Here is an 18,938-nt window from a genome sequence, read left to right on the forward strand (position 1 = left end):
CAATTATATAATAAAAGAGCTCTCTAATTATGAAGTTCCTGAAGCACACTGATATTCAGTCATGATGGAGCTAGCAGTAGTCTACAAGTACCAACTGAGGTTTGAATCCACTATCTCCCAAATAGTGTTGGCTACTGAGTAAGATTCGAACCAGTGTATCGATTCATTCGGACGTCAAGTGAATCGAGTCACAGGAACAGCGAGCTCACGGCATAAGATTCAGCTGACTCACAGACAGTGCTGAGTGACTCGCTTATGGAGCAGCGAGACAACACGTGCGCACACAGTTTATTATCAGCACACTGGTCATTGGCGGGGAGACGAACTTCCGCTGTAGTGAGACATACAGAGCCATAGCACACTTAAACAATCGTACGCTATAACACACTTTTGCTCTCAGCTCACTTGAAAATAACACCCCCTTGCATTCACTGTCCTATTCTTACAGGGATGTGTAAATAATAATTTGATTTATTTACAGTGTTACAAAAGGTGGTCGAAACATAATTCCAAAGTCGCTAGTAAGTAGGTAAGCTATTAGGTTATTCTAGTTATTCTATTAGTTTAATGAATCTTAGAATAAATTATAACTTAGTCGACATTCGTCAATTAATTCAACTCGGCTCTTTAGCGTACCCTATGACTATGAATAATGCTCATGACCAATGAAAATTCTGTTTTATATAGGGAAGAACCGCTCGGTATTATCCTAGTTCATATGTCGCATCAATGCATAATATTTCAATCATCGAATCACTGAGACCACTGGTGTACGTAGATAATAAATAAGTGAGACGTCTGATGCAATAACTTAACTAAAAATATGTTTAATCAGAAAACCGTGAATACAGTGGAATTTCCAAGTTCTTTGAAATCGCTTAGAAAGTGTTAGGCAAACAGTTGATAGGGAATATTCCACCTGGGCGACAGCACCAATGCAGATCATCGATGATTGTACACGTATTTTTCATCTAATTCTAGATACTTATTTCATGGAGTCCACTCGTTGGCTGAACGGTCAGCGTACTGGCCTTCGGTTCAGAGGGTCCCGGGTTCGATTCCTGGCCGGGTCGGGGATTTTTACCTTAATTGGTTGATTCCAATGGCACGGGGGCTGGGAGTATGTGTTGTCTTCATCATTATTTCATCCTCATCACAACGCGCAGGTCACCTACGGGAGTCAAATAGAAAGACCTGCACCTGGCGAGCCGAACCCGTCCTGGGATATCCTGGCACTAAAAAGCCATACGACATTTCATTTCATTGAGTTGTCACTATGGTGGAATGACTTTGTAACATTAAAACTTAATGTAAAATGTGGCCGCAGGAGAAACCTGAATCTGAAAGCTGAATGACGCACAGGGAAGTAGTTCATAGAATGAAGACCAGATGACAGCGGCGAGCACTGAATACTGTTGCTGCTGTCGTATCAGTTGACACTACTGTACACAGACGTAATAGGAATGGTGACTCTATTGTGCCGTGAATTGATTCACTGTATTGATTCAGTAACCTAAACAGAATCAAATGAATCAATTCAGTAAAATGAATCTAATATCCCATCACTACTCCCAAATGCAAGCTCACAGCTGTGCGCCCCTAACCACACAGCCAAACTCACTCGGTAATCCTCAGAAGAGCAAATTAATCTGTCTCGGAAGTGGATGCCTCATGGCGAGAGAAGTCACCACTGCAGATGGCTCGCTTATACACATTTTGGTAGGTTATATGACGAACACATATGATACCTCAGCGTTAATATCAGGGATGAATTGCTAATCGACAAGGCAGTTGTATTGAAGGACCAAACAGGACTTAGTTCTTTCTTTTCTAGTCAACAAATTCTGAATGCTGGAACTGTGTTGTAATTTTGATTTAGAAAGCTAGTCTTTTTAAGTTATCTTTAAGAACAATTATCTACCTCAAATATTGAGGAAGTGTTTAGACCGCTTTCAAATTTTTTCTTTCCGTTTGGCTGAGGAAATTTATGCCAATGCGGTAATTACCGATATAAAAAGAACTTTGTGCACACAATTTAGTTTGTGAATAACTATTAGGTTAAATATACCCGAGATAAAATTGCATGTCTGTGTGTGTGTGTGTGTGTGTGTGTGTGTGTGTGTGTGTGTGTGTGTGTTATTGGGGGTCTCGAATATTCCTTAAACCAGTCCGGACGTACATGAACTTACAAGTAATGAAACACATCTGACAGCAGAGAACTTCAAATTTTTATTATTGGAAGTGCGCACAAATGTGCCGAGTACAGCAAAAGCAGAGAACTCTAAAGAACACCTAATAAATAAGACCAACTTGGATTTAACATATACCAGTTCTTGTAAAATACCATACGATACAACGGATATCCTATGGAAGATTAAATCATCAGAAAATTCCAGCAGGGTAAACAAGTAGGAGTGGAGTGTGCGTTGCTAGTTACTTCACCAGGAATTATAAATTTTAGTAAACCTACGATAGAATGGTATTCAGATGCCGAAGTGATAAGATTCCTCAAATTAGCCTGAACAATTGTTTTCCAACCTATTAAAAGATCAATTAAATGCCATATTACTTTTTTTTTTCCTAAATGATACGTGTCAACAGATTCCGGTGGTTATATTATAGAACTACTAAATTTTAAAATAATGTTCCACAAATATATCTGATCACTATGACATAAATCCGCAAACATAAAGGAGAATCCACATACTCAGGCGTCGTCATCGCAGCTTGGCACGAATCCGAAATCTGAAAACCTGACAGTACCTATCTAGAAGTAATTTGAAAACTGAAAACATGCGTGGTTCGTGATCGTGACATTTACGAGCAGGGTATGATTTCCAATTTCTCTGATTGGCCCGGCTGTGCAGGGTTACCAAATTTCTCTCGAAATAGAATCGAAAGCCAAGATCGATCATTCGTAGATCGACCCAGCATTTCTGGTCTGAGCGCAATCATGTTCCGGTAAAGTTGGTTGCTTGGTTCATTGCTGAGGTCTGTAGCATCGCTGTTTACAAAATTCAGCTGTACCACTACAAACATCTCTGTGGAGCCTTTATGACGGGTGATTTGTAATTATTGTTGTTTCAAATTTGTTGTAAGAATGATTATGATCAATAATTTTACTACCGTTAGTGCTGGGTTGAAGTAGTATTTGATGACCTAGTTATCGAGAGATAACTCTTCGCAGAACAGTTTTGGGTAGTATAGGATGGTAGTGTGGTTGTGTGTATGTATTTAAATTTCTTATGGAATTGTTCAAGCGGGTTTCGTTATACTGTTGAATCTATGTGCAATTATTTTCCTTACAGGTTGGACCAGTATATTAATCTGCAATGGAAACTAATAGGAGGTCGTTCTTGACCTTCAGTCCTAAAATTTCGAAAAGAGGAGATAAGGAAAACATTCCCGTTCCTAGTGAGTATGGTTACGAAAGTGTTACATTGCCATCCTAATCATAACCTTGGCATCTTTAAATGTTATTCCGGCAGCCTTACTCGATTGCTGGGGTTTTTGGTTGCATCCTAACCTACATACCGGCAGCGAAAGGAATTTCGGAAATGGGTTTTGCTATAGAATCACATATCAGCAGTTCATTGTATTGTTTTTGCGTGACCGTCTCCATTCGTATGAATTTCGAGTGTGTGAAATTAAGATTGAATGTGGCAAGGTGACAAGTCAGAAATTCTCAACAATGAAAATACAATAACCAGTATCCTTCGTGGTACGGGTAACATTGGAGTTCATTTTTGTTAGCGCCTCTTAAGATCATATCGACGTACATCAGGATTGTCATATCTTTTGTATTTTGGAGCATATTGGTGATACTGTGGCTGAATTAAAAAGAGAGTGACTGATGGGGTCCCCTTGCCGATCACAACCTGTCTGTCTGATTGTATTGGACGTTGTTATTCCGTCATCTATTATGTCCTTATATACTAGCATAATCTTCTGTTGCTGTACCGAGGTGGTGAGTGTTACGAATCATGTCTTTGATGTGTTATATTAGTTGTTTTCTGTCAATAAGATCTACAGCTTTTTAGAGTGCATAATGTTTTCTTTTGGGCATTCTTAGTGTTGAATCTATTTCATACAGGAGAAGTTTGACAGTTTGTGTTGTGTTGTGTTGATTCAAAATGAAGAATTGATATTTTCTCTTAATCTTCCCTAACTATTATCCGCGCACTTTTTAGTGATAGATTTACACCCTAGTGCTGAAGTGGTCGACTTCGGTTATTTTCGAGATTCGTATTGGCAACCTTTGAAACACAAACTAAGAATCGCTTATCATCGCTGTGCGACATCTGGCGTACACTTTAAGTACTCGTACTGTTGTTGTTTACACAGCAAAGCCAAACTATAGAATTCATGCTAGGAACACGTTTCGCAACGGGAAATGTTATATAGTATTATATATTGTGTGTGTGACAGAGTTGTTTGCTTAAAAAAATAAAGGTTTATAAAATTCATATCGATCGATCATATTATCGATTCAATTCAGATTTCATTTCCATTCAGTTGGCAGTATTAACGGAACTCTTCTTACTTCTCCAATGAGTACAAAAATCTATCACTAAAAAGTGCGCAGATAATACTTCAATTCTTGAATAATATGATTCAGACCAAACACAAGATTTCAAAGAATGGTTCAGGAAATAAACACATCTGAGATGAAACAAAGATATCTCATCATAACAAAAGGTTCAGAATTCTTTGTAAATTATATTCATTAGAGGTATAGTATGCGCACCTTTTAGCGATACATGGATACCCTAGTGCTGAATCAGTCGACCTCGGGTATCTTTAAGATTCGTATTGACAACCTGTGAAACACAAACGATGAATCGCTTATGCATCGCTGTGCGACATCTGCCGTACACTTTCCGTACTAGTACTGTTGTTGTTTACACCTGCGGTTCTGTAAGAGTTTCACTGACTTTGAGAAACCATAGTCCTTTGTTATGTGTCGTACACCGCATCATACGCCGCAGTAAGGTCCCAGAAGGCCACGCCAGTTATCATGCATTTCTTGAATCCACCCTCAATGTAGTGGGTTAGATTTAGGACCTGTGATGTGCAGTTCCTACCCAGTCTCAAACCTGCTTGTTCAGGAATAAGATATTCTACCCTCAGAATCATGCACTCAAGCAGGATCCTCTCAAATCTCAAAGAAACCAGACACAACAATGATATCGACCTATAGTTCTTGGCATCTGATGCATCTTTACCTGGTTTCAAGATGGCAATTACTGAGGGTCTTTCTCCAGACTTTTGGTGTTTACTCCTAAGGCAGTTACTGAAGAAAAACAATCCACTCCTTCGCCCTGGTACCAAAGTGTTTAATCTGCTCCACTCTCATATCATCCAAATCTATTGCCTTGGCTATCTTGGATTTCTTGATGGCTCCTTCAGTCCATGAACCTACTACGCTGGCGTAGCAGGGGGAAAAGTGATACTCTCATGTGGCTTGCTGGCAGACTTGAGGGAAATAAAATACCTCTTGAGGACTAAGCACACAACCCCTTGTGGGTGGGGGACGTAGACGAAGAATTCACCCATGGTATCCCTGCCTGTCGTAAGGGGCGACTAAAAGGGGTGACCAAGGGATAATTATATTAGAACCATGAAACTACTTGTGATTAGTACCACCATGCGGGGAACACCATGGGTCGCTTTTACTTGCGCGTAGTACCAGTATGTTAGGTACGTAATAGGTTTTTGATTAGTAGCAAACGAGAGCGCGTCGGCTTTTACAGTACCTGTGATTAATAACACTCTATGAGTGACACCATGGGAGGAGGGAACCCATGGTTCTGGCTTTCCTATGATTAGTACCCGCTATATAAGGAACACCACGGGATTGTACGCGTCCCTGTGGTTAGTACACTTACGTGATGAACACCATAGGTTTGTGTTGCCTGTAAATGGTGCCGCAATCTGCGATACACTGCAAGTCTGTAATACATGTGCGAATTTCATTACCTGTGAGTAGTACCATAATATGTGGAATACCGCGAGTCTGCGCTACTTTTGATTAGTACCGCAACATGACAAACCCCATGGTTCTACTTTTCTAGCGATTAGTACCATTATGAGGGGCCGATGGCTTGGATTTAGGACTCCTTTCGACTACAAGCATCGTTGATTCAGTATCGTGCTATAGAAGTAGTCCCTTGGTCGGTAATACTATTGTTTTATGCCAGCTTCTGTGCATGTGGGGCACTAGGAGTTGGTTCTACTGATCGTTTCAATTTCATATCCATCCATTCACTCTTCATCCTCACTTTTTGAATTTTGGTCAGTGGAGGATTTTGGACTTTTAATTTGTCATTTCATTTCATCTCATTTTGTACCAATAGGGGCCGATGACCTCGATGTTAGGCTCCTTTAAACAACAATCATCATCATTCCTCTGTGTTTGTTTTTAAAAGCAAGTTTCTTCTAAGGGAAGGACGTGGGATTCCAGCATTGGTGATATATAGCCCTTTCCATCCTGACATTTTTTTCTTTGAATTTTGTACACCAAGCTCGATAGCTGCAATCGCTTAAGTGCGGCCATTATCCAGTATTCGGGAGATAGTGGGTTCTAACCCCACTGTCGGCAGCCCTGAAGATGGTTTTCCATGGTTTCCCATTGTCACACCTTGCCATTCCAAAGTGATCAAGTCTTTAAACATTTGTTAATATCTTCCCTTTCATTTTATATTTTGACCAACAAGCACATAACTTGTTTATATTCTTTTAAGCCTTGTATTTTTACTTCATCCTATTAATGTCACTTATTACTAAGGGTCTATTATATGTACTACATACTTTTATATCTTTGTTCATGCAACCTGCTTCAGCGGATAATGGTGTCCATGTTTCGTTTTTGTAACAAAGTTGTGCCGCACCAAGCATGCCTTGGTGATGCACTTCATATTAACAACATATTATGTATTGAAAAAAAAAAAGGTGGATCAGTCAAATTTCCCTCTATTGTATATGGTCTTAAAACCCACAAACACACAGACACAAACGGATAGGTAGACACCACTCTCCGTTCTCGCGCATGTGCACGCAAACAAAAGAAAAAATTTTAAAACACACACAAAATAAATTAACTAAGAGCCCGAAAGACAGGTAATAAAAAACTACAGTACTGCAACAGGGTGTCCACCCATATGGAAAACCTGGGAAACAGGGAAATGTCAGGGAATTCAATAAATAATGGGAAAACCTGGAAATGTCAGGGAATTCAGGAAAAAATCTGGAAATTAGTTCTTCTGCCAGATTAAATTGGCATACCGTATTTATCCGTGTAATAGAAACACATTTTTGAGTTTTTATAACTTTAATCTAGGGCAGGAATAAATTGTAATGAAAAGTTACTAAAGTGTGATCTCGAATGTGAAGTAACCAATAATATCAATAGCTATATGATTGATCGATCGAATTTTCAATATATACTCGAGGGGATTATTCGAGAGGATTCTGGACTAATCCGGACAAACCCTCTCAATTTTAATGGCAGAATTAAAAGTTACACCTAAAAACCAACAAGAAGCCTGTGATAGGCGGAAAAATAATTACATAAAAATTTGATTGGCCAGACACCAAAGCAAGCGGGAAGAGAAGGAAGTGTTGCAAACCTTGAAATATATGTGTTTAAAAAAAAAGTTAATTTCCTAGGTAAAACGTATAAACACAAAATTTCTTTCAATAACAAATTATTCCACCTTGCACCAGAGTGCGAGACCTCAGTTTTTGTAGAAACATCTATGGAGAAAAGTTCAAACTTCTTGATGTACACCAAAACAAAATAAATCCAATCCATTTAGGAAACTTAGAAATGATAAACTTCTCAGTTATTTAGTAGTGACATCTTCTGATTAATGTCCCAACTTCATGCAGTAGCTGTTTCACGTTTTGTTTAATAGATCGAGTTCTTTGAGGCGCTTCTTTTGAATGTGCAGAGTTGAGGTGTACCTCTCGGTACAATATTAAAGGTGTTGAATCCTACATTTTGTCATAGTGTATTTATGAGCACAGTAGAGAAAATACCTATCTCTCAGACGAAGGTGAAGCACCTCTGTATGTCAACAGCTAGCTTATGTTTCATACATAGCACGTATTTTGGGCAGTCTCCAGCTGGCAAATGAAGCACATTTGAATAAGTTGCATTTTGTCGAGACGTACCTGTCTGATTTTCAAAATAATCACGGTGCTGAATTTATAGTGTTAGTAGGTTTTAAGGCTGTGTATAGAAAACAATGTAGTTCCATTAAAAAAAAAAAACAAAGTTAGTGCCAGTATCTCAGAAGATATTGATGCCATGAAAAAGTACTTTGGTAAGTTTGATTATGAGCTCCTCCGTACCATTACTGAGAGTGAAAAGAGAATGTTGATATCTTGAACGTTACAAGAGTTTTTTGAGATGAATAACTCTGTACATTTATCTCAAATAAAGACAACTGACCGCACTTGCGGATGATCACATGGATCCTGAAGACAGAACAAAATACTTATTTCCATCCTATTCTTGGAATAAATCACTTGCTTCCTGAAGTTGAGTCCATCAGATTTTCTATTGAACAATATTTTTGTCTAACTTTACCTCAGTCAATCTCATTCCATTGCACAAACCAATATCAATATTTAGATTGTAAAGAAGAATATTACAACGCATTCAACATTTGCCTAAATTGTTAGGTGACATGAAGGAAGTTCAGAAACTTTGTCTTATTATACGGAGTTGATTCTAATATGTAATCACACCTCACCACCACAGAAACGTAAAAATGGGCTCATGGTATTATTATGTTCCCCACATTGAATATTTTATCGCACTTAATTTTAATGTATAATTCACCTCTCTTGTAGACCAAACCCTGTTGATACCGGCAATGTTCAGTCATTACGGAGAGAAGTGGAACTGCAATGAGCTTGTTCAATACCATGCAGTTATTCTTTTACGAACAACTGTACATTATTATATCATCCTTAAAAATGTTCAGAACCTATTGGTTAATTATGTAAACTCGTTCTGCTATGTTGGGAAGAAGAATTTTAATTCTCATTATGCTGTGAAGAAAATCCAAACATATATTGTACAATATGTTTTGAAGTCAGGCTTTGTGAAGTCTCAGTAATACCATTTTGGCCTAGTTCTCCATTGCTGAGTTGAAAAACATTTTATTATAGCTGGGATCTCCAGCAATTTACACTATTTTTAATTTTAAAATCCTCATTTTTGGCCAGTAGGTAGAATACTTTAAAACAAACTGAACAGGAGTCGTAAACAGCGAGAATATAAAATCCTGTTGCCTCTGGCTCTTAGTCATTTGAAGAGGTTCAAAACATCTACAGCTTATTTGATTGTTGTTTTCACATTCCTGTCATGTATATGTAAATTTCTGATTTTCTTTTGTAAGTGCAAGTCCTCATTTTTATTGCAACTCCTTTCAACATCTCATTAAACTCGAATCATAATACGGAAGTCCCATATTTGCTTTGAACGCCATAAATTGATGAATTATAGAGAGCAGACAGTTATAATGTTTTGGCTCGTGTAATATGGCATTCGCGCGTGTCTGTGTGCTTCAACTTTGACAGCAATTGTGTGATGTGTTCTTTCTTATTTTGTTCCCGTTGGCTGGCACTGATGGTATTGCTGATATGGTGACGGGTACAAAACTGCTTCAGCAAGCAAATTCATTGCAGTATGTGTCGCCATCTGCCTTCATCCACTTAAGTCCCACGAACACCAAAGATAAGGCCACGTACATTCCATATAAAATAAACTGTGGACGGACATAGTTCGCCCTCATTACAGTAGGCGAAGATGTACACGTCAGCATGGCGAAAACTGCACAATGACTTCACTTGGAGAAACATAATTTTCTTTATAAAGTACAAAACTCATACTTGTGAGAGTTTTGCTGTATTTTTCTTGTAGAGGAGAGATAATAATCCATATCTGTTGTCAATTTCAGCTGCTGAAACATTGTGTTCTCAATGTTGTGGTGAATGACAGAATAGATATATATAGATTAACTACAAAGCAGAATAATGCACAGCACAGATCCAAAATTGTCTGCTGAGACATGGGTTGAGACTCTCAAATATCCTCAACAACAGAAATAAAGGTGGAGAAAGCCTTCACCAAGCAAAACCTGGCAAAGCCATTGGATCAGAGCACCAAACTCAGATCTACTTAGACTAGTGTATATTAATGACAGTTTCCTTTTGAAGCTATTCAACCACTTTTATAGCACTGGAAATATCCCTGACCACTGGCTGAAATCCACCTGCCAAGGAAGTTAAATTTTGAATGACGTAGTGATTGCGGTAGAGATAGAGAATTTCCGAGTCACACTTTCAAAATGTGTTTAAGAATCCTGCACTATCATTTATGGAGAAGATAAAGGAAAATGGCAGTGAAACCCAGTTTAGGATTTGAAAAGGTTTTAGTACTAGGGACGCTGTCTGTACAAGGTTCAAAGAATTGTTTAAATGTTCAAAAAATGTCTTGTCCCTCAGCATATTGCCTTTGTTTGTTTCATGGGTTATGAGAAAGCTATTGGCAGTGTTACCCTTATTTCAGGTGAAACATACTACATACTAGGTTTGTGAAGCTATGTGGGAATCGGTCAGTTCCCATCAAAATTGGAGGAGGCTGATTACCTAGATGTTTGTCCCCATGAAACAAGTGATCATTAAAATTGGAGATCATGTTACTTAAGACATCAAGATGTAAAAATTTGTGAGACAAGGATGTATTGTCTCCAATCCTTTTGAACTTATTCTTGGAAGCTATGTTTTGAATCACCTTTAATAAAGTTCATGCAGGTATCAAGCTCCACCATCTTAAAATTAACATTCAGAGAACAAAATTCACAGTTACTTCCGAGTAGGAAATAATGCTGTTATCTCCCTGGACAGAAAGGCCATTTAAAAGGCGCACATTTCAGGTATCTAGGATACTTAATTACACAACAATGGGAACCAAATGTAGGAATCAAAATCAGAATCGGCTTTGCAAGGGTTGTGTATCTGAAGTTGAAACACCTTGACTTCTGATTTGAAATTCTTCTTGGCTTGTCGTTGAATTTGTGTTATCAGTAGTACTTTACGGTGCGGAAGGCTGAATATTAATGCTTTCATCAGTGAACTGGCTGCATTCTTGTGAAGTATAGATTTATCACAGAATCGTGAAGATTCCATTTGTGAACTGGATCATCAGTGAGAAGTTACTTTGATGTGTTGGGAAATCGTGCAAGGTCCTAACACTCTCAAAACATAAGAAGGCTGTCTATTTCAGTTATATCTTCTCGATCCTGTTACTACCCGTGATAAAAGGCAATGTAGACAAGGGTGAAGAAGATTACCTTGACGTAGAACTTCCAACAGTGGTTCGGATCTGTGATGTGACAACCTTGATATGAGAAGGATGAAATAGTAATAATTACTCTGCGATGGTCACCAACCTTTTGTGAGGAGAAAGCACAAGAAGAAGAATCTTGGGGAAAATAAAAAGAAATTAGAGACTTGATTATTGATACCTCTTTATTTACAGATCATATTTGTAGATTATAAATATGTAAAATATTCTTTCTTGTATGAAGTTTTAAGTCTTGCAAACATATTATTTGTCACTTCAAAGGTAAATGAACACTTCTTAATTTGACTGTGAAGAAGAGGTTGAAGAAGAAAAAAATGGAATTGAGAACAGTAAATTTCCTGTTCAAAGGTAGTCCCTCTTGGTCTTGACCAGAAGTTTTCATGTTCACATGTATCATAAGTTGGCAATGTGTTGTGATAGGTCCAGGCTTTGCAACCTAGCTTGGTCCTTATCAGTTCTCAGAAGGAAAGTAGTTTCCTTTGGAAGAATCGCCTGCATTCTAGCCAGTCAGCTGCCGTGTACTCAACGAGAAACTACTGTATTCCCACATATATTCCATCCCGTCAGTTGCTCTCTGCATGGGTAACACTGAAGTTGGACCTACAGTAACAGTTGCCTCATGGGGAATTTTCAGAAATTGTTTTTTCACTGATAGAAGATTTTAGACTAATCTTACAACATCCACTCTATTATGTCTGTTTATTTCTCGTAATTTGTGAGAGGATATCTAAGCAAATTCCATAGCAAAATTATTTATGTATAAATTAACAACAAAGAAGAATCCACAGCACAGTTTCACAACTATCCACAAACAAAGTACTGTAACTGTAAATTACAAGTCACTTCATTTCAAAATTGATACTCAGCAAGACCCTGAGGATCTTAACAGACAACATAGTATCAATAGCTGTGGCCTGATTATATGTGCTGGCCTGTATTCCTCCACCACAGCTTAGAAGACAGCAAGTAGCTGCACATGAATAAAGGAAGTACAATTTGTGTTGGCTTCAGGCTCCTGGTAGTCTTTTCAATATTTTGTGATCCACTCTGCGGACTTCTGCATTGAGCCTGGTATACTCTGCAGCGGCTATTGTGCACCAGTATGGTTGAACAGTGCCCTTGTAAACAAAATTGACATCCAACTTAATATTATTGTGTGTGTCATTTCAGGAACAATCAGTTCTACACCCACCATCTGGCTGCCTATCCTAAGTCACATAACACCCCCAAATCTTCGAAGAATAAGAAGAAGAAAAACATTGATTAGGGAATACAATAAGATCTTAGCAAACCCAGAACTACCACTGCATTCTGATATTCCTGACCTCAGAATCAAGACTTCATTCAAGACATCCTCTTCTCACGCTTGGAAATAATCCCACTATATTTAACATCATTGGTCCCTGGAGAAGAGAATTGCTTCCAAATGCTCCAGAAACATGTTGCCTGTTACCTTGCATCTCTGAGACGGTCCCTGGGTTTGATCTACCGCGCATGGTATGGACAACACTCAATCGGTTGAGAACAGGGCATGGAAGATGTGGAGACTCACTCTTCAAGTGGGAAGTGCAATCCTCACCTGCATGTGACTACGGCGCACCATAGCAGACCAACATATTAGGGAAGACTGCAGATATAAAGCTTACGGAGGAGAGTAGTATGAGGAATTCCTGATGGCAACCGCGAATTCCATCAGAGACATTCAAGAACTAGATGTTTGTTTATAATATAGTGATGAATGTAGTTAAGTTTCTCAGAATCTATCCAAAAAGCCATAAGCTAATTAATTAAATAAATAAATTGTGATCCACCAAATTTGTCCGAAATCCAGGAAGCCGTTTTGGGCTAAAGATATCATTAAATAACTGGAGTAATTAATTAATGGTCTGTGGGCTCCAAAGAAGCCAGGCGCAGGTCGTTCGAATTGACACCGTATAGGCAACCTGCGCATTTATGAGGATGGGGCCCTACCTATGGTGAAGACGGCACACAAGACATCGGAATTAACCGGTGGAGGTTAAAATCCCCGACCTGGGAATTGAACCCAGGAACTTAGCCATGGAGCTGGACACATCTGGCGTCATTCCAGTTCAAGCAAATGTAGACGTTGTGAGAAACCATTCCCAGATTCTGCCAAATCCAACTAGATGACCTTACTCTACCTCTTCCAGGAATTAATTGCCAAGAGCCATGTGGTGCCTGTTGATCCCCGTACAAACAGGCCATGGTACATGTAATGTGTCGCTTCATAAGTGAAACATACTTCATTCCCTGAAGTGTGATTATGGAGCCGAAGGCAGACGGTTATTTCTTACATCATCGATGAATGCCCAAATCGACAGTTTGAGGGTGGCTGGAACGACGTAGTGAGGGCTTCTTTTCTAGCCGTATCCTGGCTGAATGCCATAGATATTTGTCAATAAAATTTAGTCTGCCTGTGTGTGCACTTTTCTATATTTCATATGCAACTTTAGATAGTTGACACCTACAAAAAAATTTCAACTATTTAAAAAAAATACATTTCCAGTACACAAGGGAGACAAAAATTAAAATATTAAAGACTGAAACTTGAAGGACTACGTGCTCAATGTTTACTGTACTTTGAAATAAAAGACAACGTACAAGTTGGAGCAATAAGTGGAATTTTAGAGAGACTTTTAATGGAAATACTAGGAGTTTCCCGCTTGTTCGTTACCCTCCTCACGGATGTATTTGCAAAGTTCCGACTTACGAAATAAAGCACATGATGTGCTGCGGTAATAAAATGTAATATTATGTCAGCAAAATGCTTGAAAATACATCACACAAAGAAAATGAATTAAACGTTCCTTGGAACAACACTACGCGCCGAACTGTTGAAAAGTCCTTGAAAGATCTTCGTCATGGAGACAAATGTACTCATAACTTTTCTCAGAATCTACCAATTTAAGTAGTTATTACCTCAAACGAAAGTGCTTGATCCACTGAGTGTTGTTAGACCAAAACGAACTGTGTACCTCAATTAGAACGAAAGATATGATTGCTTCAATGAGAAAAAATGTTGAAGAAATGAGACGTCACATTGAATGTGCACTCATAACTTTCGTCAGATTCAACCAGTTTGAATAGTTAAGAGCTGAAATGAAAGAGCTTTATCCACTGAGTGTTCTTAGGCCAAAACGAACTCCGTACCTCAATTAAAACCAAAGATAAAATTGCTTCAAATAGACAAAAAATTGAAAAAATGAAATAATTTGAGGAAGGCGGAAGTTAAGTGATTTATAGTACCTTATGACAAATCTGTGCACAAATACCTTTCAGTTAATAAAAAATGAAGGAAATCAACTGGATAGAATGGCCGGACTGACTGACTTTAGTTTTCATAAATTTTTTTAATATATAGATTATGTCAGCAAAACACTTGAAAATCACACAAAGAAATTGAATTAAACGTTCCCTGGAACAACACTACGAGCTGAATTGTTGAAAAGTCCTTGAAAGATCTTCGTCATGGAGACAAATGTACTCATAACTTTTCTCAGAATCTACCAATTTAAGTAGTTATTACCTGAAAAGAAAGCACTTGATCCACTGAGTGTTTTTAGACCAAAACGAACTGCGTACCTCAATTAGAATGAAAGATTTAATTGCTTCAATGAGAAAAAAATGTTGAAGAAACGGGACGTCAAATTGAATCTGCACTCATAACTTTCCTCAGATTCAACCAATTTGAATAGTTAAGCGCTGAAATGAAAGAGCTCGATCCATTTAGTGTTCTTAGGCCAAAACTAACCCCGTACTTCAATTAGAACCAAAGATAAGATAGCTTCAAAGAGACAAAAATTGAAAAAATCAAATAATTTGAGGAAGGCGGAAGTTAAGTGATTTATAGTACCTGATAACAAATCTGTGCATGGATATCTTTCAGTTAAAAAAAATTTAAGGAAATTGACCGGATAGAATGGCCGGACTGACTGACTTTAGTTTTCATAAAAATTTTGAATATGGCGAAGGTTAGGTGATTTATAGTGCCTGATGACAAATCTGTGCATGGATACCTTTCAGTTTTAAAAAAAATGAAGGAAATCGACCGGATAGAATGGCCGTACTGACTGACTTTAGTTTTCATCAATTTTTTTAATATATAGATAAATGCAAGTAAATCGTATTATTTTAGACTAGCTGAGTAGCACAATTGGTTAGGTGTTCATCTCTTGTGCTCAGAGTTGCAAATCCAAGTAGATGACCTTACTCAAAGACCTCTTCCAGTTGCCAAGAGCCATGTGGTGCCCATTGAACCTCGTACAAACAGCCCATGGGAAATGTAACATATTGCTTCACAAGTGGGACATACTCGATTCCCTGAAGTGTGATTGTGGAGTTCAAGAGCAGAGAGTTATTACATCATCGAAGAATACACATATACACCATCATCTTTCATACGTAGTGTCACTGAAGGGACATACTAGGGAAATGAGGAGTGAGGTAGTTTCCCCGTTGCTTTTTCTCATTGGGCCAGAAAGTGCTGTTACAGATAAGTCCGTCAAGCTTATTGAAATTCTCACACCAACTGAGTATAAGCAACTCTTGACAATATTCATCATAGGGACTGGCTAGATAAGGAATGATGTTACTAATAATATGTGTACCCCAATCGTCAAAGCCAAGGATGAGATTGAGACAAAAGGAAAGTAACAAACTAATTTAGATAGAGGTTGAATTTGCAGAAATAGTTCAAGTGAACTTTTCTGACCAGAATGAATTGAAGACTCAGTAAGTATGATATCGTCTGGGTATCTTGAAATGAAGGACGAGTCTTTTGTTCAGCTGGGTGATAAATTGCTGTGTATTGTGCAAGAAGAATGCATCAGACTGTTGAGCAGTAATTATTTTTACTGTGTTCAAAAATTTAGTTTGGTGGAGGAAACTAGAGAGTTGTCTTTGATAGTTACTACAAACAAAAAAGAAAGTTGGGACTGGGCTAGATAGGTGGAACGATTCACTGTCACATCTTAAATCTGATAGCAGTTGAAGAGATGTTAAACATTCACAAAAATTACTGAACATTTACTTATTGGCCAGCTTGAAATCTCTAGAGGGCCGATGACCTTCGATGTTAGGCCCCTTAAAAACAACAATCATCATCATCGAAATCTCTAGAGATTACCCATTATGCTACTTACAGGCCATGATTCTGTGAGTAGACTCAAAATGCACCATATTGTGGTAAATTATTCAGTGCACTGTTTCATTTCACTCTTGTTTCTTGTAAAATATTGGTCATTACTGCTGTGTAGAAAATGTGTTTTACTTTTCGTCTCCTGTGTCATTCCGTCATCAGGCTCGATTCTCAAATGTATCAAAAAATACATTCAAAATCGCCAGTCAGAAGTACCTGTTGTGACAGTATAACAGCTCATACACAGTTGGCATAGTTTTTAGCAATATTTGGTTCTGAGAAATGAAGTGCTACAAATGTGTCTGCATGAAATATTTAATTCGTAATCATTGTAATATTAAATTAAGGTATAAAATAATGCATTTGTATCTTTTCTCTCTTTATTTTTCAGAAATTCCAAAATTGAAGACAAAAAGGCTATGTCTGAACAACAGCAAAAATAAACCCTTCTGTGAAAAGCAGGATTCGCCCTCAAGTTTGAGGAACGTCTACAATAATGTACAAGCTAAAAATAACTCAAGACATGCATCCAGCAAGAAGAGATCGTGTAGTGAACAAGGAAAAGAAAACTCATGTAGCCCCAAGCAGTGTTCACAGTCAAGGAAATCTCCCAAGACTAGTGATGTTGTTGTGAATTTGTCATTAATTGAAAACTTTAGTCCTAAGGATAAGGGTAGTGGTAAGGAGATATATTCTGCCTTGCTTGAACAGGGAATGAAACTTCAGAAATCTCTGGAAGATTCTCTGAAAAAAGTGAGTGACAAGGATATGAGTGATGATGACAGTGTTATTGTCATATCTGAAACCAGTGGTAGTGACATTAGGCCTGCGTTTACCCCTGGCACTCAGTGGCGTCAGAACAGGACCTGCATCCTCACTTCTGACAGTGAGGAGAGTGTTCCACCTGTTGTATCTCGTAAGGAAAGAACTGTGGTCTTGGAGACCTCATCAAGCTTGACAAGTGAGGAGGACGTCTTACAGAGTAGTCTTCAGTCTAGAGACCTTACTACCCCCATCCCAAAACTGAAAGCGTCCAATAACTTTCTTTCAACTTCTAGGTATAATGATATAGAAAAGTGGTTGAATAAACTTTCTCCAAGTAATGTTTCTTCTGATAATGAGGTATCTCCATCCTCCCAGACAACTCGAGAATATAATCCTGGTAAACACAAAGGCAAAATTTCTGATTTAGTTGAAGCTCAAACTAAAGGTAGTATTACTCCTGATAGTGATATTGGAGGCACGTCAACTGAAAATATTTTGAACAAATTGTATGGCTCAGAATGGCGTCGAGATATTCTCTTGACTAATAAACCCCAGAAAGCAAGAAGAAAGGTGCGGGAGGCTGCTACAGAACCTTGGTTAGTTTCTCCTTCCTTTTTATTTATTTCACTTTCCATGAATGTTTTGTTGTTTAGAATGCATGTTATCTTAATCTGAATATATCTGAATATTTAGTCGGTAAACCTAAATGGGCTGTTACACTGGATCGATCGAACGCCTGCAATCAACTAACTGATGAATTAAACCTACAGAGGGCAGTCTTATCAGTCACACAGCATCGATCGTCAGCGATCAACCACGAGCGGTGAAGATCGACTGGTTTGTGAAAACAAGCGTTTCCGTTTTCAGTGGCAGTCGATCGATAATGGCGGACGTAGCATTGTGGTCTGTTGATGAAATCGAAACATTAATTTGCCTGGTGTATGAAAACAAAGTGTTGTTTAATCCTAGACTACCTGGATACAGTAATAGGGAGACCGTGTATTTTGTGTGGCATCCTATAGCATCGAGAATTACGACGAAAACTGGTAAGTAATTATTAGCTTTATTATGTTTACCGTATGTTATGAGTAGTGTTAGATTAATTATTGATAAAATATATTATACGGAATAGATTTGGAAAGAAAGTTACACTAGGAGAAGGGTGTAGTAATTATTGTTCTCATGAGTTAATTGAGGAAATGTTTGGAAAACATAAGCAGTGTTTACGTAACCTCCAACTCGTACCTCATAAAATGAACAACATTATTCACTTCAGTGACAAATAAGTGTATGCCATTAAGTTCTAAATGTACATTTTCTTTGTCACAATATTGTAATTCATTATTTCAGGAAAAAGTTGTGCAAAAAAATGGCAAATTCTCAGGGCAGGGCATCGAACTTGGAAAGAAAACATACCGCCCCCGCCTCTCTGCCCCCCAGTTCTGCTGTACAGGAAACAAAAAATGGGTCTACCTCGATTCTCTCAACTTTCTGGAACCCTTCATTGCTGGAAGAAGGTACAATTCTGTAACATTTATTTTTAATTGTAGGCCTACAGTACAGAGGAGTGTTCTAGTTGTGAAAGAGTGAGGGGAATATGCAGTCTGTAGGCCAGAAGTTCTACCCATTTGTTCA

General features: G+C 38.2%; 2 protein-coding genes across 2 annotated transcripts in view; one reads left to right on the forward strand and one right to left on the reverse strand.

Annotated features, from left to right (window-relative positions):
- The window catches only part of LOC136866330 (protein regulator of cytokinesis 1), a 168,377-nt gene extending 165,545 nt beyond the window's left edge, over positions 1-2,832 (reverse strand). The window contains exon 1 of the mRNA XM_067143185.2: positions 2,708-2,832. Coding sequence (XP_066999286.2) covers positions 2,708-2,721 — 14 coding nt within the window. The 5' untranslated portion in view covers positions 2,722-2,832. The remainder of the gene's footprint in view (positions 1-2,707) is intronic.
- Positions 2,833-2,984: 152 nt separating this feature from the next.
- The window catches only part of LOC136866798 (germ cell nuclear acidic protein), a 188,100-nt gene continuing 172,146 nt past the window's right edge, over positions 2,985-18,938 (forward strand). Inside the window, exons 1-3 of the mRNA XM_067143904.2 lie at positions 2,985-3,061; positions 3,309-3,414; positions 16,930-17,899. Coding sequence (XP_067000005.2) covers positions 3,333-3,414; positions 16,930-17,899 — 1,052 coding nt within the window. The 5' untranslated portion in view covers positions 2,985-3,061; positions 3,309-3,332. The remainder of the gene's footprint in view (positions 3,062-3,308; positions 3,415-16,929; positions 17,900-18,938) is intronic.

The sequence above is a fragment of the Anabrus simplex genome, chromosome 3 (genome assembly GCF_040414725.1).
Source record: "Anabrus simplex isolate iqAnaSimp1 chromosome 3, ASM4041472v1, whole genome shotgun sequence".
NCBI lineage: Eukaryota > Metazoa > Arthropoda > Insecta > Orthoptera > Tettigoniidae > Anabrus > Anabrus simplex.